General features: G+C 60.3%; 1 protein-coding gene across 5 annotated transcripts in view; it reads right to left on the reverse strand.

Moving 5' to 3' along the window:
• Nucleotides 1–20,268, reverse strand: part of LOC101936426 (espin) — a 76,034-nt gene that overhangs the window by 21,318 nt on the left and 34,448 nt on the right. For all 5 annotated transcript variants that reach the window (XM_065574917.1, XM_024110261.3, XM_065574918.1 and 2 more), the window contains exons 6-9: nucleotides 19,872–20,091; nucleotides 16,630–16,898; nucleotides 4,546–4,707; nucleotides 3,713–3,905 (exon numbers count right to left, since the gene is read on the reverse strand). In XM_065574917.1, coding sequence (XP_065430989.1) covers nucleotides 3,713–3,905; nucleotides 4,546–4,707; nucleotides 16,630–16,898; nucleotides 19,872–20,091 — 844 coding nt within the window. The remainder of the gene's footprint in view (nucleotides 1–3,712; nucleotides 3,906–4,545; nucleotides 4,708–16,629; nucleotides 16,899–19,871; nucleotides 20,092–20,268) is intronic.

Genomic DNA, 20,268 nt, shown 5'->3' on the forward strand with positions numbered 1-20,268 from the left:
GTGCTGATTGGCCGTTTGCTCTAACCCCGCTCCCCTGGGTCTCTTCACCTCAGCATCACTCCACACCTGCACCCTTACTCTCTTCTCCCCTGCCCCGTCCCCCTCAACCCTGCCCCTCCCTTCCCTGTTCTTTCCATGTAGCTGATCCCCTCCTAAGTAACCCCCCAAAGGAACAAACCAATAAATCCTGACACTGACATGCCGTTTGCTGCCATCACGCAGGTCCCTGCTGGTGTGTTCCAGCCCTTCCCACCCTGTGTCTGTCTGGTCTATTGCGACTGGCAGCTCTTTGGGGCAGGGACTTCCTGCCCCTCTGGGGGCCTCTTAAAGAGCCTTCCCCTTCTGGTGGGCCCCCTCTTCCTGCCCCTCTGGAGGGGCCCCATTCTGCCTGCCACCCTAGGGGCGTCCCTCTGTCTGCCCTCTGGGGGCCCCTCTCTGCCTGCTGCTCTGGGCCCCCCTCTGCCTGCCCTGTAGGGGCCCCCCTCCGCCTGCCATGCTGCCTGCCCCCTCCACCGTCAGTCACACGATCAATAATGGTAACTGTACACCTGACACCTCCAAAGAGGGGGATGGGAGCAGCAGGCCCTGGTAGCTTCTCCTCCCCCATTCTGGCTGTGGCCTAGCTGCCCCCCAGCTCTGTGACCCAATGGCACAAAGCAAAACCCTTCCAGGCCCCATGGCCCAGGAGGCAAGCCCCGAATGCAGAGGGTGCAGGAACCTGTGTCCTGTCTGTGCCTAAAGATCCCCCCTCCCTCATCTGAGGGCACCAAGCCCAACCCCCACCACCGCTGGCAAACCCAGCCTTGCCCTCTGAGAAGAGCAGCATGAGTGCTGGGCACAGGGACAATGCAGGGGCCGGGCTGGGGGTGGTCAGGGGAGCCTTGCAGAGAACAGCAGCTGCCCCATGGGGGCCTTGCCTGTCCTAAGGGAGCTGGATGGGAGATGCTGAGGGATCTGGGGGAGGGAGGGGGTGTCACCGTGACCAGTTCACACCGATTTAAGGGACACCTCCCCTCGTCTACACTAGGACGTTCACTGTGTGCAAACACACCGTTTGCTAGCGAAGACAAGGTGGGAGAAAAGTGTGTGTGTGGGAGCTTGGGTCTGGTGCTTTACAGCAGCAGAGGTGAGCGGCTCCTGGGACGCTTTACCAGCCTGGCTTGTCAGGTCAGCTACCCTGGGCTTGACTGGTGGCTGGCAAGGGCAGGGTTAACCCTCTCCCCCTGGCTGGAGGAAGGAGCCCAGCTGCTGCCCCTGAGTGCAGGGAGATTGGGCACAGGGCTGGGCCAGCTGTGGGCACTTAGGGCCACCTTCCCAGCACGCTACAAAAGGAGGAGGTTTGGGGCTGGGGAGTTGATAGCAAAGAGAGGGAGGCTGGATGGATGGATGGAGAGACAGATTGATAGCTAGCTATTGGCAGGAAAGGGAGGGGGGGTGCTATGCAATGGATCAGTGTGGCCGGGGGCAGCTGTAGCCCTGTGGGAGTGCTGGGGGGGGGCCTCAGAGGGGCAGGCTGTTTGACTGTTCCATGCTAACGCACTCTGCAGAAGGGGCTGACCCCCAAGCCGCGTAGGGCCCTTTGGGGCCCCACAGCCCCTCATGCTGGTGACAGGGCCTGAGGGAAAACAGCCTGGCCACTCCCAGGCACAGGGGCTCATGGTGGGGTTGGGCTGGAGGCTTCACCAGCTGGGCCATGTAATTCAGGGCCTAAGGACCTGCTACTTGCTTTTTTCTCTGGGGGCCTGCTCTCCTCCAGGCTGGCGGGTGCTTCCCCTGCCAGGGAGCAGGCAGCCCCGGCTGCCTCTTCTAGCCAGAGCTGAGTTTGGGGACCCCCCCCAGAGCTGTTTCCCAGGCTGTGGGAACAGCCCCTGAGGGCTCCCTGCAGCGTATGCCAGCGGCAGGAGCCCTGTCCCATTCCAGACGCGTCAGGGCTCCCAGAGGAGGGTACAAAGGGAAGGATCCGAGTGCAGCTTCTCCAGTGACAGCTGCAGAATAAAGCCGTGGGCTACAGGGCGCTGCTCTGCACTGCCCGACAGCTCTGCATCAGGGCAGATCTGCTCAGCCCCCCCAGCCAGGGCAGACGGAGCTGGGCTCCCGCGAGTGCTCACTTTGAGGCTGCGGTTTGGACTGTAGCTCGGGCTCAGATGCCCATCCCCCTCTCTAAGCTTTGGGGTCTGAGCTGCACCTTCAAAGCGCTATCTACACCGCTGTCGTCAGAGGGCCCGTGCGAGCCCTGCTCCGGGAGCTGGGCTGGGGCTGTGTGGACAGACCTAACAGCTCCTTGGTCACTGGCTGCCAGCGATCCTCTGAGGGAATGCTGGGGCATGTGAGGAGCTGTCTCTCTCCCTGGGGTCAGCGCTGTCTTTACCAAGAGCTCCCTCTGGATCCCACATCCCAACCCGCCGAGGGCCACTCAGACAGACCCTGCAAAGTGCTGTATGTGGCATCCAGAGCCGCCCAGCAGCTGCCACGATGCCCAGAGGGGACAGGAGCCGCCTGGCCTGGTAGAGTAGAGTCAGCAACACTGCCTGCTCGGTGTGAACGCCTCACTCCCCATGGCCTCCACCTCCCTGCTGCTGTATGCTCGTGCCAGCCCCATCTCCGGCCATGCCAGCTTCGGGGCACAGGGTGCTCCCCGGCAGGGCCCACGGGGCTGAGAGAAAACCCAAACCCTGGCTGCTGCTCCAGAAGGGAAGCAGGGTCAGGAACAAAGCACTGGAGGCGGTTTATGAGATGTGTTGCACAGACGAAGCTCCTACTTGGCTGCTATGGGGCCCAGCTCCAAGGGGGCTGCAGTTGGCGTCGCTCAGACAAACCACTCAGAAAGCTCAAAGTGTAGCATCCTGCATGTTAGTGACATGTCCCTTTTCCTCCAATACTGCGCAGCGGTGCCCTCCACTCTCCCTCCAGCCAGTTCACGTGACAAAGGTTCGGCACCGATTCATAGTGGCAAAGGGGCCAGGACTTTAACTGCAACAGCCAAGCTGCATGTCCTGTGCCTACTTAGAATGGAAACTGTTGGCAGCAGGGACCCGCCTGCTCCCCGTCTGTATGCTACAGAGCGGATCAGGGCTTGTCGCTAGTCTCAAGCCTACGATGGTAAATGGAAGCTGCAGTAAGGCTGGTTGGGAGATATGTCAGCTGACTCAGTGCCCCTCTCTTTACTGATTCCAGCTCCCACCTCTCCCCCTCCATGCACACAAAATCCCAAACATCCTTTGCCACAATGATAAACCAACTTGGACGAGGCTGCAAGCTGGCCAAGTGTCCCCATGTGCCCAGCAGAGAAATAGGAACCCCGTACAGCACAGCACCCCCATAATCTTATGCATGTTAGCCTTTGCCTCCCCCCCCCGCTCCTCATCAGCTGCTTGTCGCGCCGTGTGTTCTCTGAGCACGGAGAGACAGGGACTAGCGTGTGTCAGAACCAGCCCCACATACGGTGCCGCATCCACACGGGCCAGGGCTAAAGCCTTTTGCAGGGTGTGCTCTAATGAGCTTACCTGTTCCCACTCATTTGACGTCTCTCTTGACGCCCTTGGGGGGCGGGGGGGGGGAGGAATTCTGAAAACAAACCAGCAATTTTATTTGACAACCCTGGGTCCCTCCCTCGTTTGGCAGGAAGCTGCATTACCAGCCCGCAGATCAGAGCCCGGAGTGTCAAACCAGCCGCAGGAGGCCCCAAACGCATGGCAGAGACGCTGCAACTTACTTCCAGTGGAAGAGGACGAGCGGCGCTGGCTGAAAGAGGGCACCTGAGTCTCCGTTGGCAGTGGAGGGGGCGGGGGTGGAGGACAGATGTTCTCAGGAAGCGGAGGGGGAGGGGGAGGGGGCGTCATCTCCCCAGAGGGCTTGTTCTCAGCCGCACTCCCATTGTGCACGTTGTCGTTGGAAAGAAGAGACGCCTTAAACAAACCAACACATGCATACATTGAAATCAGGCAGTAAAGGTCCAGCGAGTCACGTGATGCAATGCACTTGCTACCGCTGTCCCCCTGCCAGCTGCTGTCTGTGGCAGGGCCCAGGGGCTCTCAGCTGGGACCATGCTGGGGGGAGTGACCTTGCTGGGGGGAGCTGGCAATGGAGGCCAAAGCTCATCCCACAGAGCAGGGCCAGCAGGCAGCTTCCCCACACGCTGATCTGGGGCTACGCAGCAGGGGCTGGCCCAGCGGAGGCTGCTGGCGAGACGGCCAGCTCGGGCCAGTGGTCTTTACGATGCAGACATCTGTGCAGTGGGAACTGGGCTGAGCCCCCCCCCCAGTTCATTTCATACAAGCCCTGGAGCAGGCACTGGCACTGGCACTGGGGGGGGGGTTTGGACGGGTCCCCGAGAGGGGGAGTCTCTGCTTCCCAGTCCCAGCCCCTGAGCCAGGCAGGCCCATGTCTGTACGAACACGATCGGCCCGGCGGCCCACCCTGCCCAGTCAGACCCGCCCAGACACTGGGAGCTCGCTCAGGACTTCAGGCTCGATGCCCTGAGGGTTGGGGCCCCAGAGAAAAGCAGCTGAAGGGCGGGTGTTAGGAGCAGCGGCGCTAGTGGCTCACCTCCTCGCTGTGTGCCATCTTCCAGCTGCCAGGCTGCTCCCCCGCACTGTTGTCGAGGTGTTTGTAGTAATCCCCGGTGCTGGGCTGCTTGCTGAAGTTCCTAGATTTCCTGCTGGAGTCGACCCGCCGGAGGCCTTCCAGGCTGCTGTCGTGTGACGATAACTGCAAGCAACAAGGGGTAGCGGGGTTTGTGCTGGGGAGATGGGGAGGCCCCCAATGAGAGCAGGGCCCCGTTTGCTGTGTGCTATCGCTACATGGAGTGGGAGACTGTCCCTGCTTTGAAACAGACAAGGGGGGGAGGAAGGAGCAGCCTCACTCGGCACGGGTGGGAACTGGGGTCCAGAGACACGACGTGACATGCCCCGGGTCATGCAGGGAAACTGAGCCCAGGCCAGACCCTCCTCCACAGAGGCATCCTTCGCTCCATAGCACACCTCGTAGCACTGCACCCCGCGTGCTGTGCGCAGTACAATGAACGCCACCAGGGCTATTCTATTTCTTTCTATCACTGGAGGCTCTAGGAGCCCCAGTTATTGCCCAGGACCAGTGTGCTGGGTGCTGTACAGACACCGAACAAAAAGGCATTCTGGGCATTGTCCGTTGACACTCACTGGGGGATGAACACTTGGGAGAAATAACTCAGTTCTGAGCTGCTCTTCAGTTGTTTAATCATTTCAGTTTCTAGCACACAGCCTGCAATGTCGTTTGCATTAATATCTCCCCGAGCTCCTCTGTGCTTCACATGTGATAAATAACGAAGTATCCGAACACAGCCCGGCCGATGCGCCGTGTGTGGAGCTGGGATTCAGAACACTGAGCCGAACGCCACATTTATCAGCATTGGATACCACGGCCGTTCTGTGACAGTGGCAGGGTTAGCCCCCAGAGCAGGAGACATTGTGGGTAATTTTCTAGTGGACTGAAAAATCTCATTGACTATTTTAGGTTTTCCTGGTGCGCTCTTCTCGCTAGCGTCTAGCTGCTGAGGTGAGAGCAGGCGAATGCAATTCCATAACGCCACGAGGGCCTGAAACCTGCCCTGCACGCGGCACTAAGAACCTGGCTGAGTCTTTGTTTTCATAACCCCGTTTGAGGCGAGTTTAGGATCCAATCCCAGCCCCTGCGGATTAGCTGGGGCAGCTTATCCCGTCGCAAAGCCAGCGGGGTTGGGCGCTTCCCACAGCCCCAAACTTTGCTTTCAATAGAAGTTCTTACCTAACTAAGACCCACCGGGAGCAGCAGCTTTAAATCGCCGCGGTGCAGCTCTCAAGGGCTTTGTGCGCAGAACAGCTGAGTGACCTGGATTGTATGAGGCAGGTAAGAGCACAAAGGTCCTTGGAAACGGGACTAGCTGTTTCCCAGAGGCTATCAGCGCCTCTGAGCCAGGTTTCACTAATCTCCAGAGCGTGCTTCCTCCAGTGTGCCTGGCTACGGGGACAGTCACCAGGCGGCTCTGCTGGGCGAGTGCTGAGCTGGGGTAGGGAGGATCACACTGCGGGGACATCTGCTCCTGGGGCTCTAGGATGATGCAGTAAACACCTGCAATTGGAGGCTGGCCTTGAGCCCTGGGGGAGCTGGCCTGCATCGCTACAAGAGCCGCCCCCTGCTCTTGGGAAGAACTACCCAATGGCTAGGGCACCAGGCTGGGACTCAGGAGACGAGGGTTCAAGTCACCGCTCTGCCAGAGACTCCATGGGTGACTCTTGCTGTGTCTTGTTCCCCCTCTGTGGATTGGGCTTGCTAGCCCTGCCCTGCTGCACAGCGACGTGGTGGGGTAAATACATGAGTGATGATGAGGCACTCAGAGGGGGACAGCTACATACCAGACCTAGATCTCTGCCCCAGTGGAGCCAGTGGGCTAGGAACATAGTTGAGGCCTTGTTCTAAGCCACTGGGGCACGAAAAGTCGTCCCTGGCCCAAGTGTGAGCCTTCCTGCAACCAGACGGGCAGCCCGAAGGGACTGCTGCCTTGGGAGCATGGCCCTGGGGAATGGGGCTCGCACCGACAGCACAGCGGAGAACTGCTGGCTGCATCTTTGCTACTGAATCTCAGAGTCCCTGACTCCAGCTCACAGGCTCTTTTGTTCCAGAGGCCAGGCTATTTGCATTCCTCTCTCTTTCCCCCTTGCATATGATTTTGCATGGCCATGATTTGTATGACTGGAACATTAAACAGGCCAATCTGCATTGGTAATTGCCTACGTGCTGCTCACTCAGTCTCCTTTGGACTCTCAGACTAATTCTGCTCTCAGTTAAACCAATCACAATCCAGAATAATGCAGCTGGGGTCAGAATGTGGCCCTTAGCAAGGAAATACAGTTCCAATGACACCTTGGCAATGCACAGCATGGACACTCAAATGCAAAGGGGCTGTGTTCTCCAAATGGACCCCGAGCTTTAGGTGGCTAGTGGCAACTGGTTCTGAAGTCCGGCTCTGTGAGTGAAGAAAAGGCCCCTTCCTTGACTGCCTCTCTATCCGCTGCTGCTGCAAGACTCAGCTCTGGCCAGCAGCTGATGCAAAGTGAAGTGGACAACTGCTAAAGATGGCAACTCTTGCCAGCCTCCTGCGCTCTGGGTGTTGCAAACAAGCAGGCTGGTGGCTGCACAGAGGAGATCTCTCGCTTTTTGTTCCCAAAATATAAATGACCTGGCAGGATCCAAACCATTAATAAAGAAATGCTAACGGGGCGGCAGCATGTTCAGTACCGTCCCCCCCCCCCCCCCCCCGGGTATCTGTGAGCTAGAGTGCTCACAAGTGAGCAGAGATCTGATAGCCCAAGCACTGGAGGTGCTGCAGGAGCCTTGCTAGCCACGGCCCTTGCTGGAGACCTACAGAGCTTTGCTTCCTGAAGAGACAGATGTGTGGGGGACAACGGCCAAGCCGGCAGGACAGCAGGTGAGCTCAGTGCTCCCATCCTCCGTGTGCCTGGCCTGACAGACGCCCCCGTGTTACTCTGCCCACCAATATCAGGGAGGACTGGAGAAAACCATGGAGGACGCATCGGCGCGACAGTACAAGTGACGGAAACGGAAGGAGAGTATCAAACATGCGAAACGCTCCGGTGCCAGCCACAAAGCCCACGCGTCCTCCCCAGAGGAAAGGGGCCACGAGGACAGACAGTCAGGGGCCAGCTGCATCACTAGACAGCCCTGTGCTCCTGAGGCGCCTACCGCCAGTCTCTCTGGGCACGGCACACGAAGGCCAGCTGGGCAGGGCTCCAGGAGAGCCAGCCAGGCACGGATTCATGTCACGTTGATAGCCCCGTAGGATCAGCCCCGCACCTGCAGGGGTGACTGGGATGGCTCCCCAGTCCTGCCTCCTCAGTGGCATATGAGGTGGGTCACAGAGAAGGGGGAAAAGTCTCCCAGGAGTCCCTTACTGAGACACCGGCATCCCCCCTCATGAGCAGCACAGTCGTGGTGCTAATCGAAGACTCCCCCAAGTCCTCCTCCTCCGGTCCCACTCTGCTCCCTCCACAACTAGCCACTGTCATTGCAACCACATAAGCACACTCCAGCACTGTCCCATACCACCCACCGCCTGCAGCAGTGCCCCGGCTGTGGTCAGGGCCCTTCCTGCAGAGCCCAGCCCAGTAGGGAGCAGGGCACCAAACGCTCCCTGACCAGCAGTGCAGGGTGAAGGACCCGGGCTTCCGTGGGAGTGCAAAGCAGAGGGAGAGACCCCAGCAAAGACCCTCCACCCCCAGGCAATGTGTGTAGGGTAAAGTAAAAGCCCGTCTTACCTGCACCTAGCGAGGCTAAGACCCACTAAACCTGCCAGCCTGAAACAAAAGTGCCACCCGATACCTGGCCTCAGCACACCTGCGATACCTGAGCCAGCCTCTCCGGTTACAGCAGCTCTCTAATGAATTACCCACACCTATCGGCTCACCTGGCAATGACATCACTTGCGTGTCACTAGCCAATCACGGGGCAGCAGCTCCCATTTCTCTTCACAAAACCAGAACTGAAGATTAACCTTAAAATGGGCATCTCGAAACCCCTGCTCTGCACGCAGCATCCCTGCCCTCCGAGTCCTTAATGTGGCTCCGGCCCACCCCAGGCTCGCCCCCAGGGACCATTGGGGTGGTCAATGCGAGCCGCGAGCCCCAGGAGATGCCATTGGCCTTTCCTGTGAAACACCCACAATCTCAGTGCCCTCCGCACACATGCAAGTCCCAACCTAAGGCAGGCCCAGTCAGCATCCCAGAAGGGGCACTGGGGTCAGGACACGAGTGCAGCGGTTGTGAGCCGTTTGTGTCAAAGGGTCAAAGGCCAACATCAGCTGCACCACGTCTGCCCTGCTTTGTGCCGATGGGGACTGGCATTGCTGCCAATGCATTTCTTCCAGGCGCAAGGAGCCCCCAGCACAGGCCAGCCAGGGCGAACGTGGCCAGTGCTGAAGTGCTGCATGGTTTGGTCAAGCCCCTCCTGTCTGGGGGGGATTAACGCAGCCGGCTTTGTGGAAGAGATGCTCACTGTGGGCGGGGTGGGGGGTTAAGGAAGCTTCTGCTTTCAGAGGGGTTTGACAAAGGGGCTGAACAGGCCAGGAATAAATGTAGCTGGAAATGAGAAGAATGTTTGTAACCATCAGAGGGGCGAGGTGTGGGATCAGCCTCCCAACAGCAGGAGCGGGGGCACTAACGAGCTTGTAGATGGCAGGCCCTAACGAGCTGGCCACGTTTGTGAAGGGGTTAGATGACGGGGCTGCCTGTGACAGCAAGGGCTGGATGCGGTGGCCCGGGAGATCCCGCCCAAGCCTGTGTCCCTCGCTAAGTGCAGTGTGATGGAGCCCATGCCGGGCGGCTGAGCCCCGCTGCTTTGCAGGGCACTTGGCCCCCTTCGGCTAATGCTGCAGGAGCTTTGCTGGCCCGTTGCAGGAATGCGCCTGCAGCCCTGGCGATGCCACATCTGACTGCAGAGGCAGGAGGAACGTGGGGGCTGCTCACCTGTTGTCTGTGCCCGTCAGCACCAGAGACCTTGGCTCGGACTCTGCCAGCTGCTCTCCCCTGGCCCACTCAGCCCCCCTGGGTAAGGGCAGGCCCTGCCCACACTCCCACCTGTCCCAGCACGGGCAGGGTGTGTCCATGACGTCTGCACCTCGGTGCTCCTTGCAGGAGACACCCCCAGGCTCTGTTATTCCAGAGGGGGCCAGCGCCCCGTTTCCCTGCAGCTCTGAACCCCTGTTCTGCAGGGTGGGTAATTGCCTGGCTCCCCAGGCTGCTCTTTTCAGTTTGACAGTCTCGCTATCCAGCTCGCATTCCCCTGGCATCCTCCCACCCGCCCGAAGTGCAGACACAGCCCCGGCAGGCATCTCTCAGCAGCTCTGTGACAGGCACGGCTAGCATTACCTTGGGCCCAGCCCCTGCCTGCCGCGCTCCCCTCGCAGCACAGGGCGCTCGGCCCAGCCCCGGGGAGCCTGTGCAGGGCGTCATGCTGGCGGGGGGCAGGAGGGGTCGCGGGTTACTCTCACAGAACGGCCCTGGCTCCAATGTGGTATTTATCAGCTGCACTGAGGCAGTGCCTGAGGCCTGGATTGGGAATCGGGGCCCCGTCCTGCTGGGTGCTAACACATGCACACAGAAAAAACAGGCCCTGCCCAAAAGAGTCTGTGAACTACCTCGTGGACCAGCCCCCGCTGTCTGTGTGCTAAAGGGCCGGGTGGGGAGCAGGGTGCAGGCCGGGTAGGGAATGCTGGCGCTCTGCTCTAGTCAGCTGTCAGCTCTCCGGGGCTGGGGCAGGGCCCAGCTTTCTGTATCGTGCCTGGGTACAGTGCCCAGACTGTTCCCCCAAGACGGCAAACCCCTGCATGACACTTCTCTCCACCTGCTCCATACCCGTCAAACCTCACGCTGCCTAGCTGCCCAGGCCCCCGCTGCGGCTCTCACGCTGCTATGGGAGCAGCGGTGACTCCCTCGCCCACTGAGCCAGGCACTTCCGCTGTGCGAGGCTCCCCTCCAATCCTTGCTTCTTTGGGAGCCTTTGTGACACCATGAAGGGAGGGTGTGCTAGGAAATAGCATGCCTCGTGCGGTGCTAACCCACCAGGCAGCAGTACGAGGCATTAGCCGTGCACAGAGGAGTTGAGTATTTATTGACTCTGCTCATCTCAAAGTAGCTAGACTAACACCCACCACATCATATGGTTTTTCTGCCGGAGAGACACGAGTACAGCCCTGGGGAGCTGATGGTAACACAGCATGGGAAGTGGAGAAAAATATCCTGCACCCTGCACGTTAGTTGCTGGAGACTCTGCCACTTTGTAATCACCCACTTTAACTAGCTTCAGTTGGCTACAAACCATCTATTTAAATATAGCTTTGAAGGTTATTGTGGGTTCAGTAGTTGATGGTGATGGAAGGAGGCTGCTGGTACACAGGTGGGCGAGGGCAAAGGGAGTGGTAGATCTGGTGTCTGGGGACAGGAGTCTATGCATGGGCGTACACTAGAGGATCATGATGGCCTCGCAATCTAAGAATCTATCAATCAATGACCTCACTTTCCAAAATGGTCAGCAGCCAGTGGAGAACAACGGAGAACCCGTCTCCCGCGGAGAACAACGGAGAACCCCTCTCCCGCGGAGAACAATGGGAGCCACTGGGTGTTTGTGAACTCTGGCTGCTGGGCTGGGGTCACTGCCCCTGTGGCAGGAGATAAGCCAGGTGCAGCCTAGAAGGATACAGGTGGGGTTCCCAGAGGAGTATCTGAGGCACCACAAGGCTTAACAAATGACAAAAGCTGGTGCTGATCACAGCATAATGTGGCTCAGAGCAGCAGATGCAAACTGCACTCGGGCATACGTCTGCCCCCAAACACGCCAGTATCCTGCTAGACGTGCTCAACATGTTGTCCCCACCCCACCCCCACGGCAAAGAACAAACCCAACAAAAACTCCATCACCATCAAGGAAGCTGGAACCAGGACACGCCTCCCTGCCCAGACGTGCTCCCGCGACTGCCACAGGGGAATGCACATGGGCATTGGGCTATATGGGCTCAGACTGGAGCCGGGGCTAGAGGAGAGAGGCCCCAGACCAGTGCGGGAGTCAGGCCAGAATGCGCACTCAGCTGGGGAGCGTCAGTGGCATTCCGCTACGTCAGACCTGGTTCCCCTCCGGAAGGAGAGATGGTGGCTTGTAACTTGGGTGGCCAGTTGTTACTGGAGTGGGCCTGGAAGTGGAAAGGTAGCGAGGGCAAGAGGCCATCTCCTCACACCACCTCTTCCCCCAGAGTGGGCAGCTGGGGCTGGGAGTCTTTTCAATTTTCCTCCTACCTGCGTGGCTTCACACCCAGCCCCCAAGCTCTGCCCCTTATACCCTCCCTGGGGTTTCACACACAGCCTCAGCCCCCAAGTATAGAGGGCTCTGCCCCTTACGCCCTGCAGCGGGATACATTTTACAAGCCCAGCACCTAGGGGCGCGCTGTGCAGTCCCTGGCCCTGCTGCCCGCTCTGCCAAGCCGGAGCGGCGTGCTGGCCAGCACTGCGGTGGCCCTCAGCCCAGTCCAGCCTGCAAGACACCAGCATGCCCAGGACAGACTCCTGTGATCACAGCGCATTGCAGAGGCAGCGCAAGTCTCCCATCCCGTTTGATCGCAGCTGTCATGCAGGGGCGTTCGGAAAGGCAGAGCCCCTCAGGCAGGGCCCCGTCACTGACACACCTGGGAGCGGGGGGCGGTGGATCACACGTGTCACACCAGACGGGCTGAACTGCCTCTGTTACCAACACCTGCCATTGAGCCCCAAGGATTTCACACACGTCGTCTGCTGCATGAGACGGTGTAACGGAGCCAGGCCGCGAGTGGCCATTTCCTGGGCGGGATCCCATGCACCCCACGAATGAACAATGCGCCTGGAAGCACACAGAGGTTAGCACCTCTCCTGACTGCTATGGCTCCAGAATCTCCCTCATCCCTAATGGCTCACCTGAGCCCTTGGTAGCACATGCAAATGTCCTTTGCATATGTACAATAAGGTGCAGCGGTACCAGGGAGTCAGTGATTCTTTACTAGGTTAAACAATACAATTGCCCAAGCCAGCGTGCGCTAAGCCTTGCACTGGCGGCGTGTGGCAGAGGGCAAAGGACAGTGCACCGGCGGGGGGAGACAGCCTGGGCAGCTCTCCCTGCGCTGGGAAGACGTGCCCTGTGGCGTGTGGTTCCTGCTCTGCAGCATTTGGGTCTCACCTTCCAGCCCTGGTGTCTCTTGTCTCTGGGCTGGGTGTTCAATAGTTAATGAGCCTCCAGCTGCAGGGATCATTATCTGGGTGAAGTCAGACATTGGATGGGGAGGGAGCAGGCAGGGGAGGCATCATTAAAGCTTCCTCGGAGGAGATCCATTTCCAACCAACTGATACTGCAGGCAGGAGGGCAATTTCCCTGGCCGGATGCTCCCCCCGGGGGTGGGGCACAGTTCCATGGGAGAGCTGGGTAAAGGGCTGGTTCGCGTGGGGCACTCCGGCTCAGCCGTCTGGCTCTGGGGGGATTTGTGTGTGTGAAAGGGACAGTGTGGTGCAGGGGGCCACTTCTCCTGGCCGTTTGCTACTCCCCTTGCACCGGACGCCCATCTAGGGCCAGTTGTCCAAATACTGCCCTACCCTGACTCAGTCTGCAGGACTTGGGCCCAGTGTCTGCAATCAGGGTAAGACCCATTGATAGCAGCTGGTGCTGGTCTGGGGTTTGTTTCGGGGGGAAGCGGGATTCTGGGCTCGCCCATGACCATTGGGCTCATTTCAGAACACATTGGCATTTCAGCTCTGCTCTGCCGGCTGGACCATCCGTTGCCCCGGGGAGCCTCCAAACAGCTACGTCCCCCAGGCCCGTCCAGGAGGAGGTGTGGCTAGGAAGTGTCGCAGCACCTGCTGCTCAGTGCTAGGGCACTGGAAAACCAGAGCACTGAGTCTGGCACCCCTGTGCAGGGGTAGGGGGCACCTCAATCACACGGGAGGTGGGGGATCACAGCTTTCCAGACTTCGCCTTGTGCCTCCTGAGGTGTCTCCCGTCCGCCCAGGCTACCCATCCACCCCACAAGGCCCAGACAACAGAAACAGGCACCAGAAGTCCCCTGCTAACGCACTGTCACTTCAACGCGTGCCTATCACCGCCAGCCCCGCAGTCCCCACACCCGGGAGGAGCCCAGGAGGCTGCCGGTGCCGTTACACCTGCCATTCCTGGGGCTGGCAGGTGCAGGCTTTCAGTCTAATGTCCCCACAACCCAGCGCCCCCTCCTGAGGAAACGCTCCCCCCTGTCCTCGGGCCAACTGCACCCGGAACTGGAGCAGGAAGCGGCTGCTGGCTTTCAGGAGCCCAGGAGCCTGCTGAGTGCTGACCTGTCGCTTCTGCACTAAGCTGCCAGGGGGCCGCGTTGCAGAGAAACTGGACACTTGTGTATTTATTTTCTACGCCATTGCAGCCAGCGAGGCCCTGAGCATTGGTTGCAGCATCTCAGTTCTGCAGCAGGATTCTTTCCTTAGTTCAGGACTTGCTTCTTCCACGAACGCTCCCTCGTGTCAGAGACCAGACAGCACCGCCAGACAGTCCCCTCATGCCCAGAGCACCGCCAGACAGTCCCCTGCCCAGCAGTCCAGTGCATGCCATGGGGCTGTGCACCACCCCAGCCCTCGGCCCCCAGAACTAGAGCCCGCTCAGCCTGGCCCGAGAGGCAGCTTCATTCCAGTCAGTCACAGGTGGGTCCCAGAGCCCGGGGGTGTCTGTGCTGAGGCCCCTGAGGCCCCCGGAGCAGGCCTGACTGGGAGACCCTGCCGTGCGGGTTCTGTGCTGGCAGACGGCACCAGACACGACTGTGGAGTCCCAAAGGGCACCACGTTCTCACCCTTCCTGTTCATGCCTGTGCCTACAGCCATGGCCCGGGGGCAGCAGTGCGTGGAGACGGCTGGGGCGGGGGTGGTGGTGGTGCACGGCCCCTCTCCTCTGAGCCATGGGTGTCAGTACAGCCTGGTGAGCCATGCTCCCTGCCCAGCTCCACGCCCCTCACCCCAGCGGAGAGCACGGGGGCAGGGAGACGGCACTTGCTGCACCCTGGCAATGGCTCAGGGGCACAGAGCAGGACCAGCTGCTGCCAGAGCCAGTCAGGGGGCGTTCAGAGGACCTTAGCCTCCAGGGCTGGCCGTGCAGCACTCAACTCATGCACAATGGAAAGGACTCTTCAGAGGGGGGTGCTGTCCCCGGGGGCCAGGCACAGCCGGGACCTGGCTCCGGACAAAGGGCAAGGTTAAGCTTTTTGCTGCCTTCTGAGCTGTAATCGCCTCCTTCCAGCCCTGGACGAGCCCTTGCGCAATTAAGCAAATTAGAAACTCGGCCATCATGTTTCCAAGCACAGCCTGTGGGAGAGGCACGGGTGCCAAGGAACTGCACAAAGAGCTACTGTTGCGGTTCCCAGGCTCCCGGCCTCCCATCAGACAGGCGCTCCTCCCGCTCACCCCTGCAATCCCCACAGCCCGGAGCCCCACCATACCCAGGCCCTGCAGGCAGGCTGGGAACGCGCCGGCCATGTCCCGGGGAGCGAGGGGCTCATCCTGCTCCCTGGAATACCGGGTCTGGACTTAGGGACCACTTTTATCCCTGGCTGATAAACCTTCTTCTGAGGAGCAGAAACCCGCCAGCCAGGGCCCAGACCCGCCAGCAGCAAGGCCTGGGAGCACCCGCAGCAGCTCGTCCCTTTATCCAGCGTGCAGAGGTGACTCTGGTAGAACAGCGTCCCCGCGCGTGGACACGGGAAGGGGGCAACCAGTGACTGTGGGCGAAGGCCGTTTCCAAGGGGCTTTGACGGAGGTGTATCAGATCCCAGCTGTGCACTGCAGAGGGCAGACGACATACAAATGCCCAGGGCCAGGCTGCAGCATCAGAGGCAGCTGTAAGTTGCCCTGTGGAGCAGACAGGCCGCGCTGCAGTCAGGACTGAGCCACAGGGCAGATGCTGGCCTGTCCCCCTGCACCCGGCGTCCTGCTGCTCCTCCTGTGCTGGCCCCCAGCCTAGGGACAGCGGCTCTGCGCGAAGTGTCCTGGGACTCGGCTCAGGAGGGAGCCCAGGCTCCAGAAGATCTGGTGTCCCCAGCCCCCCCACTGTGCCCCCAGCCCCCCACAGACCCAAGGGCACCAGCTATCACGGCATGTCCAGGCCTGTGGCCGGTGGACATTACTGAGAGCAGCAACATGCTGTTTTCTTTCGATTTAAAATGAGTCACTCCCTCCCCCGCCGCACACGTTATGAGAGCTTCTAGCAGAGCGCAGAGCAAGCCGCCAGCTCTGGCCCCTCACCCCTCGTCCCGCCGGGTCCTTGCCCGCTCCCTGCGTCATGCTGCAGGGAGACCGCAGCCTCTTTGGAGCAGGCACTGTCTCTTGCTCTGAATGTACCGGGGACCCCGCTCCTGTCTGGAGCCTCTGGGTGCCACCCTCAACAGCTGCTCATGCGCTGAGTGGGCATTTCCCACACAGGGACACCAGCGCTGAGACGCTAGCCAGAGAGCCAGTGAACGCACCATCGATGGACTGACCGCGGCTCTGGGGGAGCAGTCTGTCACCACCAGCAGCCCTGATCAGACCTGTCAACCCCTCCCCTCCTTGGGGCTATTGGCTGCTGCCGTCTGGGCTTTACTAGCCACGGCGTGGGAGGGTGGCTAGCATCCTGACTGCCTAGGAGCCTCCCACCAGGAGCCCAAGCCTTGGGGCTGGTTCTCAGGGCTGGACTGAGAGCCAGGGCTGGGGAGGGCAGATGGACACTTGGCTCTGGGGGAAGTGGACAGGGGGATCTTCTCCACACGTCCTAGGACCTGAATCAACCACCCCCTTCTCCTGCCACACCACGGGGCATGTCCTGGGCCTGCTTACTGACCTGGGGGGCAGTGCAGCGGCCTCGCTTGCCCGCAGAGCATTGGAGCTCTGCCCGCAGCCCGGGCGTGGGACTAGGACCGTCACCACGCGCACAGGGGGGCCCCACTGCCCTCCTGGGCGCACCCAGTGCTGCTGTACGCCAACCCCAGTGAGGCCATGGCCCCCCAGGGGGGAAAGGTGCCTTTGAAGTGTGTCCCTCTCCCAGTGGCTCCTCAGGACCCCCCAGCGTCATGGGAATTACCTCTTTTTTCAGCACCTCGCTCTCCACGTGGCGCAGGTTGTTTTTCGCTTGCACATACATCTCCGCCGTGTGCTGGGCCTCGGGGGGCTCTGGTGCTGGGTAGCCGGGAGGAGGCGGGGGAAGCTTGGGGTTGGGGGGTGGAGGAGGGGGGAAGCTAGGGGGAGGTGGCAGGGGCGCCTCGCCCTCCCTTTTGCCATCGCTCGGCCGGATCTCGGGGTTGAGCATGTCCATGTACGTCTGCATGTCCGTGATTGTCGTCTCGGGTCCCCCTGTAGGCGAGATGAACCACATCAGCGTCGGCAGCCGGACACCGGGGCTCTGTCCCGCAAGCCGCTCCGCCTGCCCGGCAGTCCTGGCCACAGCTCCTGCCCCGGCACTTCGGGCAGAGACTCTGAGGCCTTGTCTTGGATCACAGTGTCCTGAAAGGCTCCCTGCCCGTGAGCAAAGATCCCGGGCGCTGCATGAGGGTCCCTGCAGCGAGCCGAGAGCTGTGCTCCCACCCAGCACCACGCGGTAGAGGGCAGAGGTGGTCTGAGCCTGCCCCCAGTCTACGCTGCTGGGTCATGTTGCACACATGAGGGGCAGCACAGAGGGGACCAACTTCCAGCATTTGGCCAGTACGCGCTGTCCCGAGCCAGCCCTGTCCTGGTCGCCTTGTTTCCTAACATCCGATACCAACCCACTGGGCACCAGTTCCAGCACCGGAACCAGCAACCCTGGCCCCGGAGAGGGCTGGGACCCAGGCCCACATTCCCTGCCGGGTGTCTCAATAATCCGACAGGGGAACAGGCTCTGCTCAACCAAGCTGGGGAGTCCCTGTGCTGCAGAGAACCTCTGGGCTCAGAACCCAATGGGCAGACAGGAGACAGACGCTCTGGGAAGGTTTGAAAGGAGAAACGGCCTGAGCCCTGCCTGTGGCTCCCCCGGAGGCGTTTCCTAAGTCCTGTCCAAGGCAGAGGGCAGATGTGCCTGCACATTGCAAAGGGAGAATGCAGGGGCTACCGTTCATCTATTCAGAGCCCTTGGCACCCTCTGTCCATCACACAAACAATGCGGCTTAAACCCGGGTTTCACAAGCAATAGGAACCGGGGGATGCTTTTTCTAAAGCAGGTTTTTAATGCAACAAATGTTTCCCTCCAGTGCCACGGGCCCTCAGCGGGGGCCACTGGGCCAGCACCGGAGACCCACGACTGGTTGGACTGCGACTGGCGGGGGGCAGCCGTGGGAGTGACGGGGCTGTTTGCGCTGGCCAAGCTGAGTGAAGTGCAACGCGACTTCGAACAGCGTCAGTGGGGCAAGCCATTGAGAGAGCTAATCTCTTCCAGTGCCGTGTTGATGTACTCGCCTGAATTCAGCGCCACCTGCCTCGTGACCGTCTACTGCCTGGTCCCGCGAAGGACTCCCTCGTTAACGGGGTCCCTTTGGGGGTCCTTTGCAGAAGCGAGGCCTAAGTCTCCTCACTGGTCCCACCCCTCCCCTGCCTGTTGTCATGTCATGTCTCAGCTGATCCTGCCTGGATTGTTTGGTGTTGTGCGTCTCTGGGGCCACTGCAGCGGGGAGTGCGCGTGTGGGACCTGGCCCACGCCCTGTGCGCGCCTCAGGGCAGGGACCACTGAAGCATTAATCAATAACAGCGGCAGAAATACCAGTTGGAAACTCCATGCCTGCCAAGCGCTGGCCACAAATGACTTTTGACCTCCGAACTTTAGCCCAAGAGCAGCTTCATTTATGGAGCCGAAGATTCTGTGACTGGCAACCCCCCAGCACTGGTTCCAGGCAAGCGGTTTAACATTCATGCCCCTGGGCTGGGGGAGTGGAGCTGACGGGCCTGGAATGATGCAGGCGTGGCGTTTCCACCAGATGGCAGTGGAGCCGTCAGTCCCCATCCCGAGTATTTCAGCAGCAGCAAAATACTGAACGCTGCTGCACAGCAGAACTGGCTGGCAGAGAACTGGATACAGCGCTGGTGATGGCACCAAGATAGCAAGCGTCCTCCCATCCCTGACACCTCGTCTCTCCCTCTGGCAAACGGCTCCAGCTGCTCAGAAGGGCAGAACAGTTGCCCGTCTCTCCATATAACAGTATCAGCAGCAGCTCGAGTTGCCATTTGAGTTACAGTGACTGAGATTCAGCACCATATTTCTAGGCAAAAACGAGCAGGTGGTTCGGCTGTCAGGAGGCAGCATCAGAGTCCTAACGCCTGGGCACTGCGTCGTCCAGCCAACCCCAGCTCTCGCCATCTCCTCCCCCGCGCTGCACATCTGCGCCGACAGGCCCCTGCCTCCATCTCCCAGAGAGGTTGGCCCGTTCACGCCGTGTGTGTCAGCCAGAGTGCTCCCACGCTAGCTCTCGTTGTTGTGATGCATTTGACGAGCTCGGGGCTGCCCTGTGGTGCTCCCTATCGAGAGACTGACATGAACGAGGGGCCAGCGCTTTCGCACTTCTCGGGGCATCGCAGACGAGAGGGGCCAAGCCAGTCACGGGGAGGCACTACGGCTACGGGGGGCCTTGTGCAAATCCCTGTCTCGTGATCAGCTACAGCCCAGAACCACCAGCCATGTGGCCAGCCAAGTCTCACGTAGCATTAGACATTTCTCTAGAGCAGTAGCTCCTGGTGTTCCTTATTCACCATCACTGGCCCTATAAGCACTCAGCCTGTGGGCCTATCAACCCAGGAGGCGAAGAACCAGCACCAATACCCACATTACCCGTCCCTCAGGGGATGTCTGCACTGCAGCTGGCCCGGCCCAGCTGACTTGGGCTAAGGGGTTGTTTAATTCCAGTAGATGTCCAGACGTGGGCTGGACCCCGGGCTCCAGGACCCCGTGAGGTGGGAGGGTCCCAGAGCTTGGGCTGCAGCCTGAGCCCAAATGTCCCCACTGCAATTAAACAGCCCCTTAGCCTGTCAGCTGGCCCGGGCCACCCACAGGTGTCTAACTGCAGTGTAGACAGTATAGACCCTCTGAGACAGCCAGCCTCACCCCTTCTGACCCTGCCCAGAGGGCTGTGCCATTGTTGGTAGAGAGGCAGGGGGATGGTTTAGATGGTGCTTTTCTTTTATCCCACCCTTCTCGTGCTCTGTACCAAGCCTGGATGTGAGCAGGGCCTGGGGGGCTTTGCAGTGCCCAGCTCTCGCCCCCAGCCCTGCCCGCTGCTCTCTTTGCAGCCAGACTCTGCTCCAGACACCTCTGAGCAGTGGCTTTGTGAGAGCAGAAGGAGCCCTTTGCAGGGCTGGACTTACTTGAGCCTTCGCCCCCGGGCTGGCTGCTCCTCTTCTCCCCAGTGCTTGATTGGCTGGAGTTGCAGGAATCGTAGTTGGAGAGGGTGCTGGTTGGCGACCCGAGGTCGAAGTGCGTCTGCTGCGCAGACATGGTCGTGTTGGGGGAAGACATGCCGGAATCGGGCTGTTTGAACTCCAGGTCGGCCGAGGGGTCTCGGGACAGGACTCTGTGCTCCACGCTCTGCAGGCCAAGCACACGCAGGCCGGGTTAGTCACAGGGAAACACTGCGGCCAGGAGGTCACTAGCATCGCGTTGTGCCAGTGGCGGGACCTCAGCAACCAGCTCCAGAGAGAACCGGCCACTGAGCAGCACCGGGTTGGAGCCAGCAGAATCCTGCCTGTAGCCACCCAGAGAGAC

Source organism: Chrysemys picta, chromosome 21 (genome assembly GCF_011386835.1).
Source record: "Chrysemys picta bellii isolate R12L10 chromosome 21, ASM1138683v2, whole genome shotgun sequence".
Taxonomy (NCBI): domain Eukaryota; kingdom Metazoa; phylum Chordata; order Testudines; family Emydidae; genus Chrysemys; species Chrysemys picta.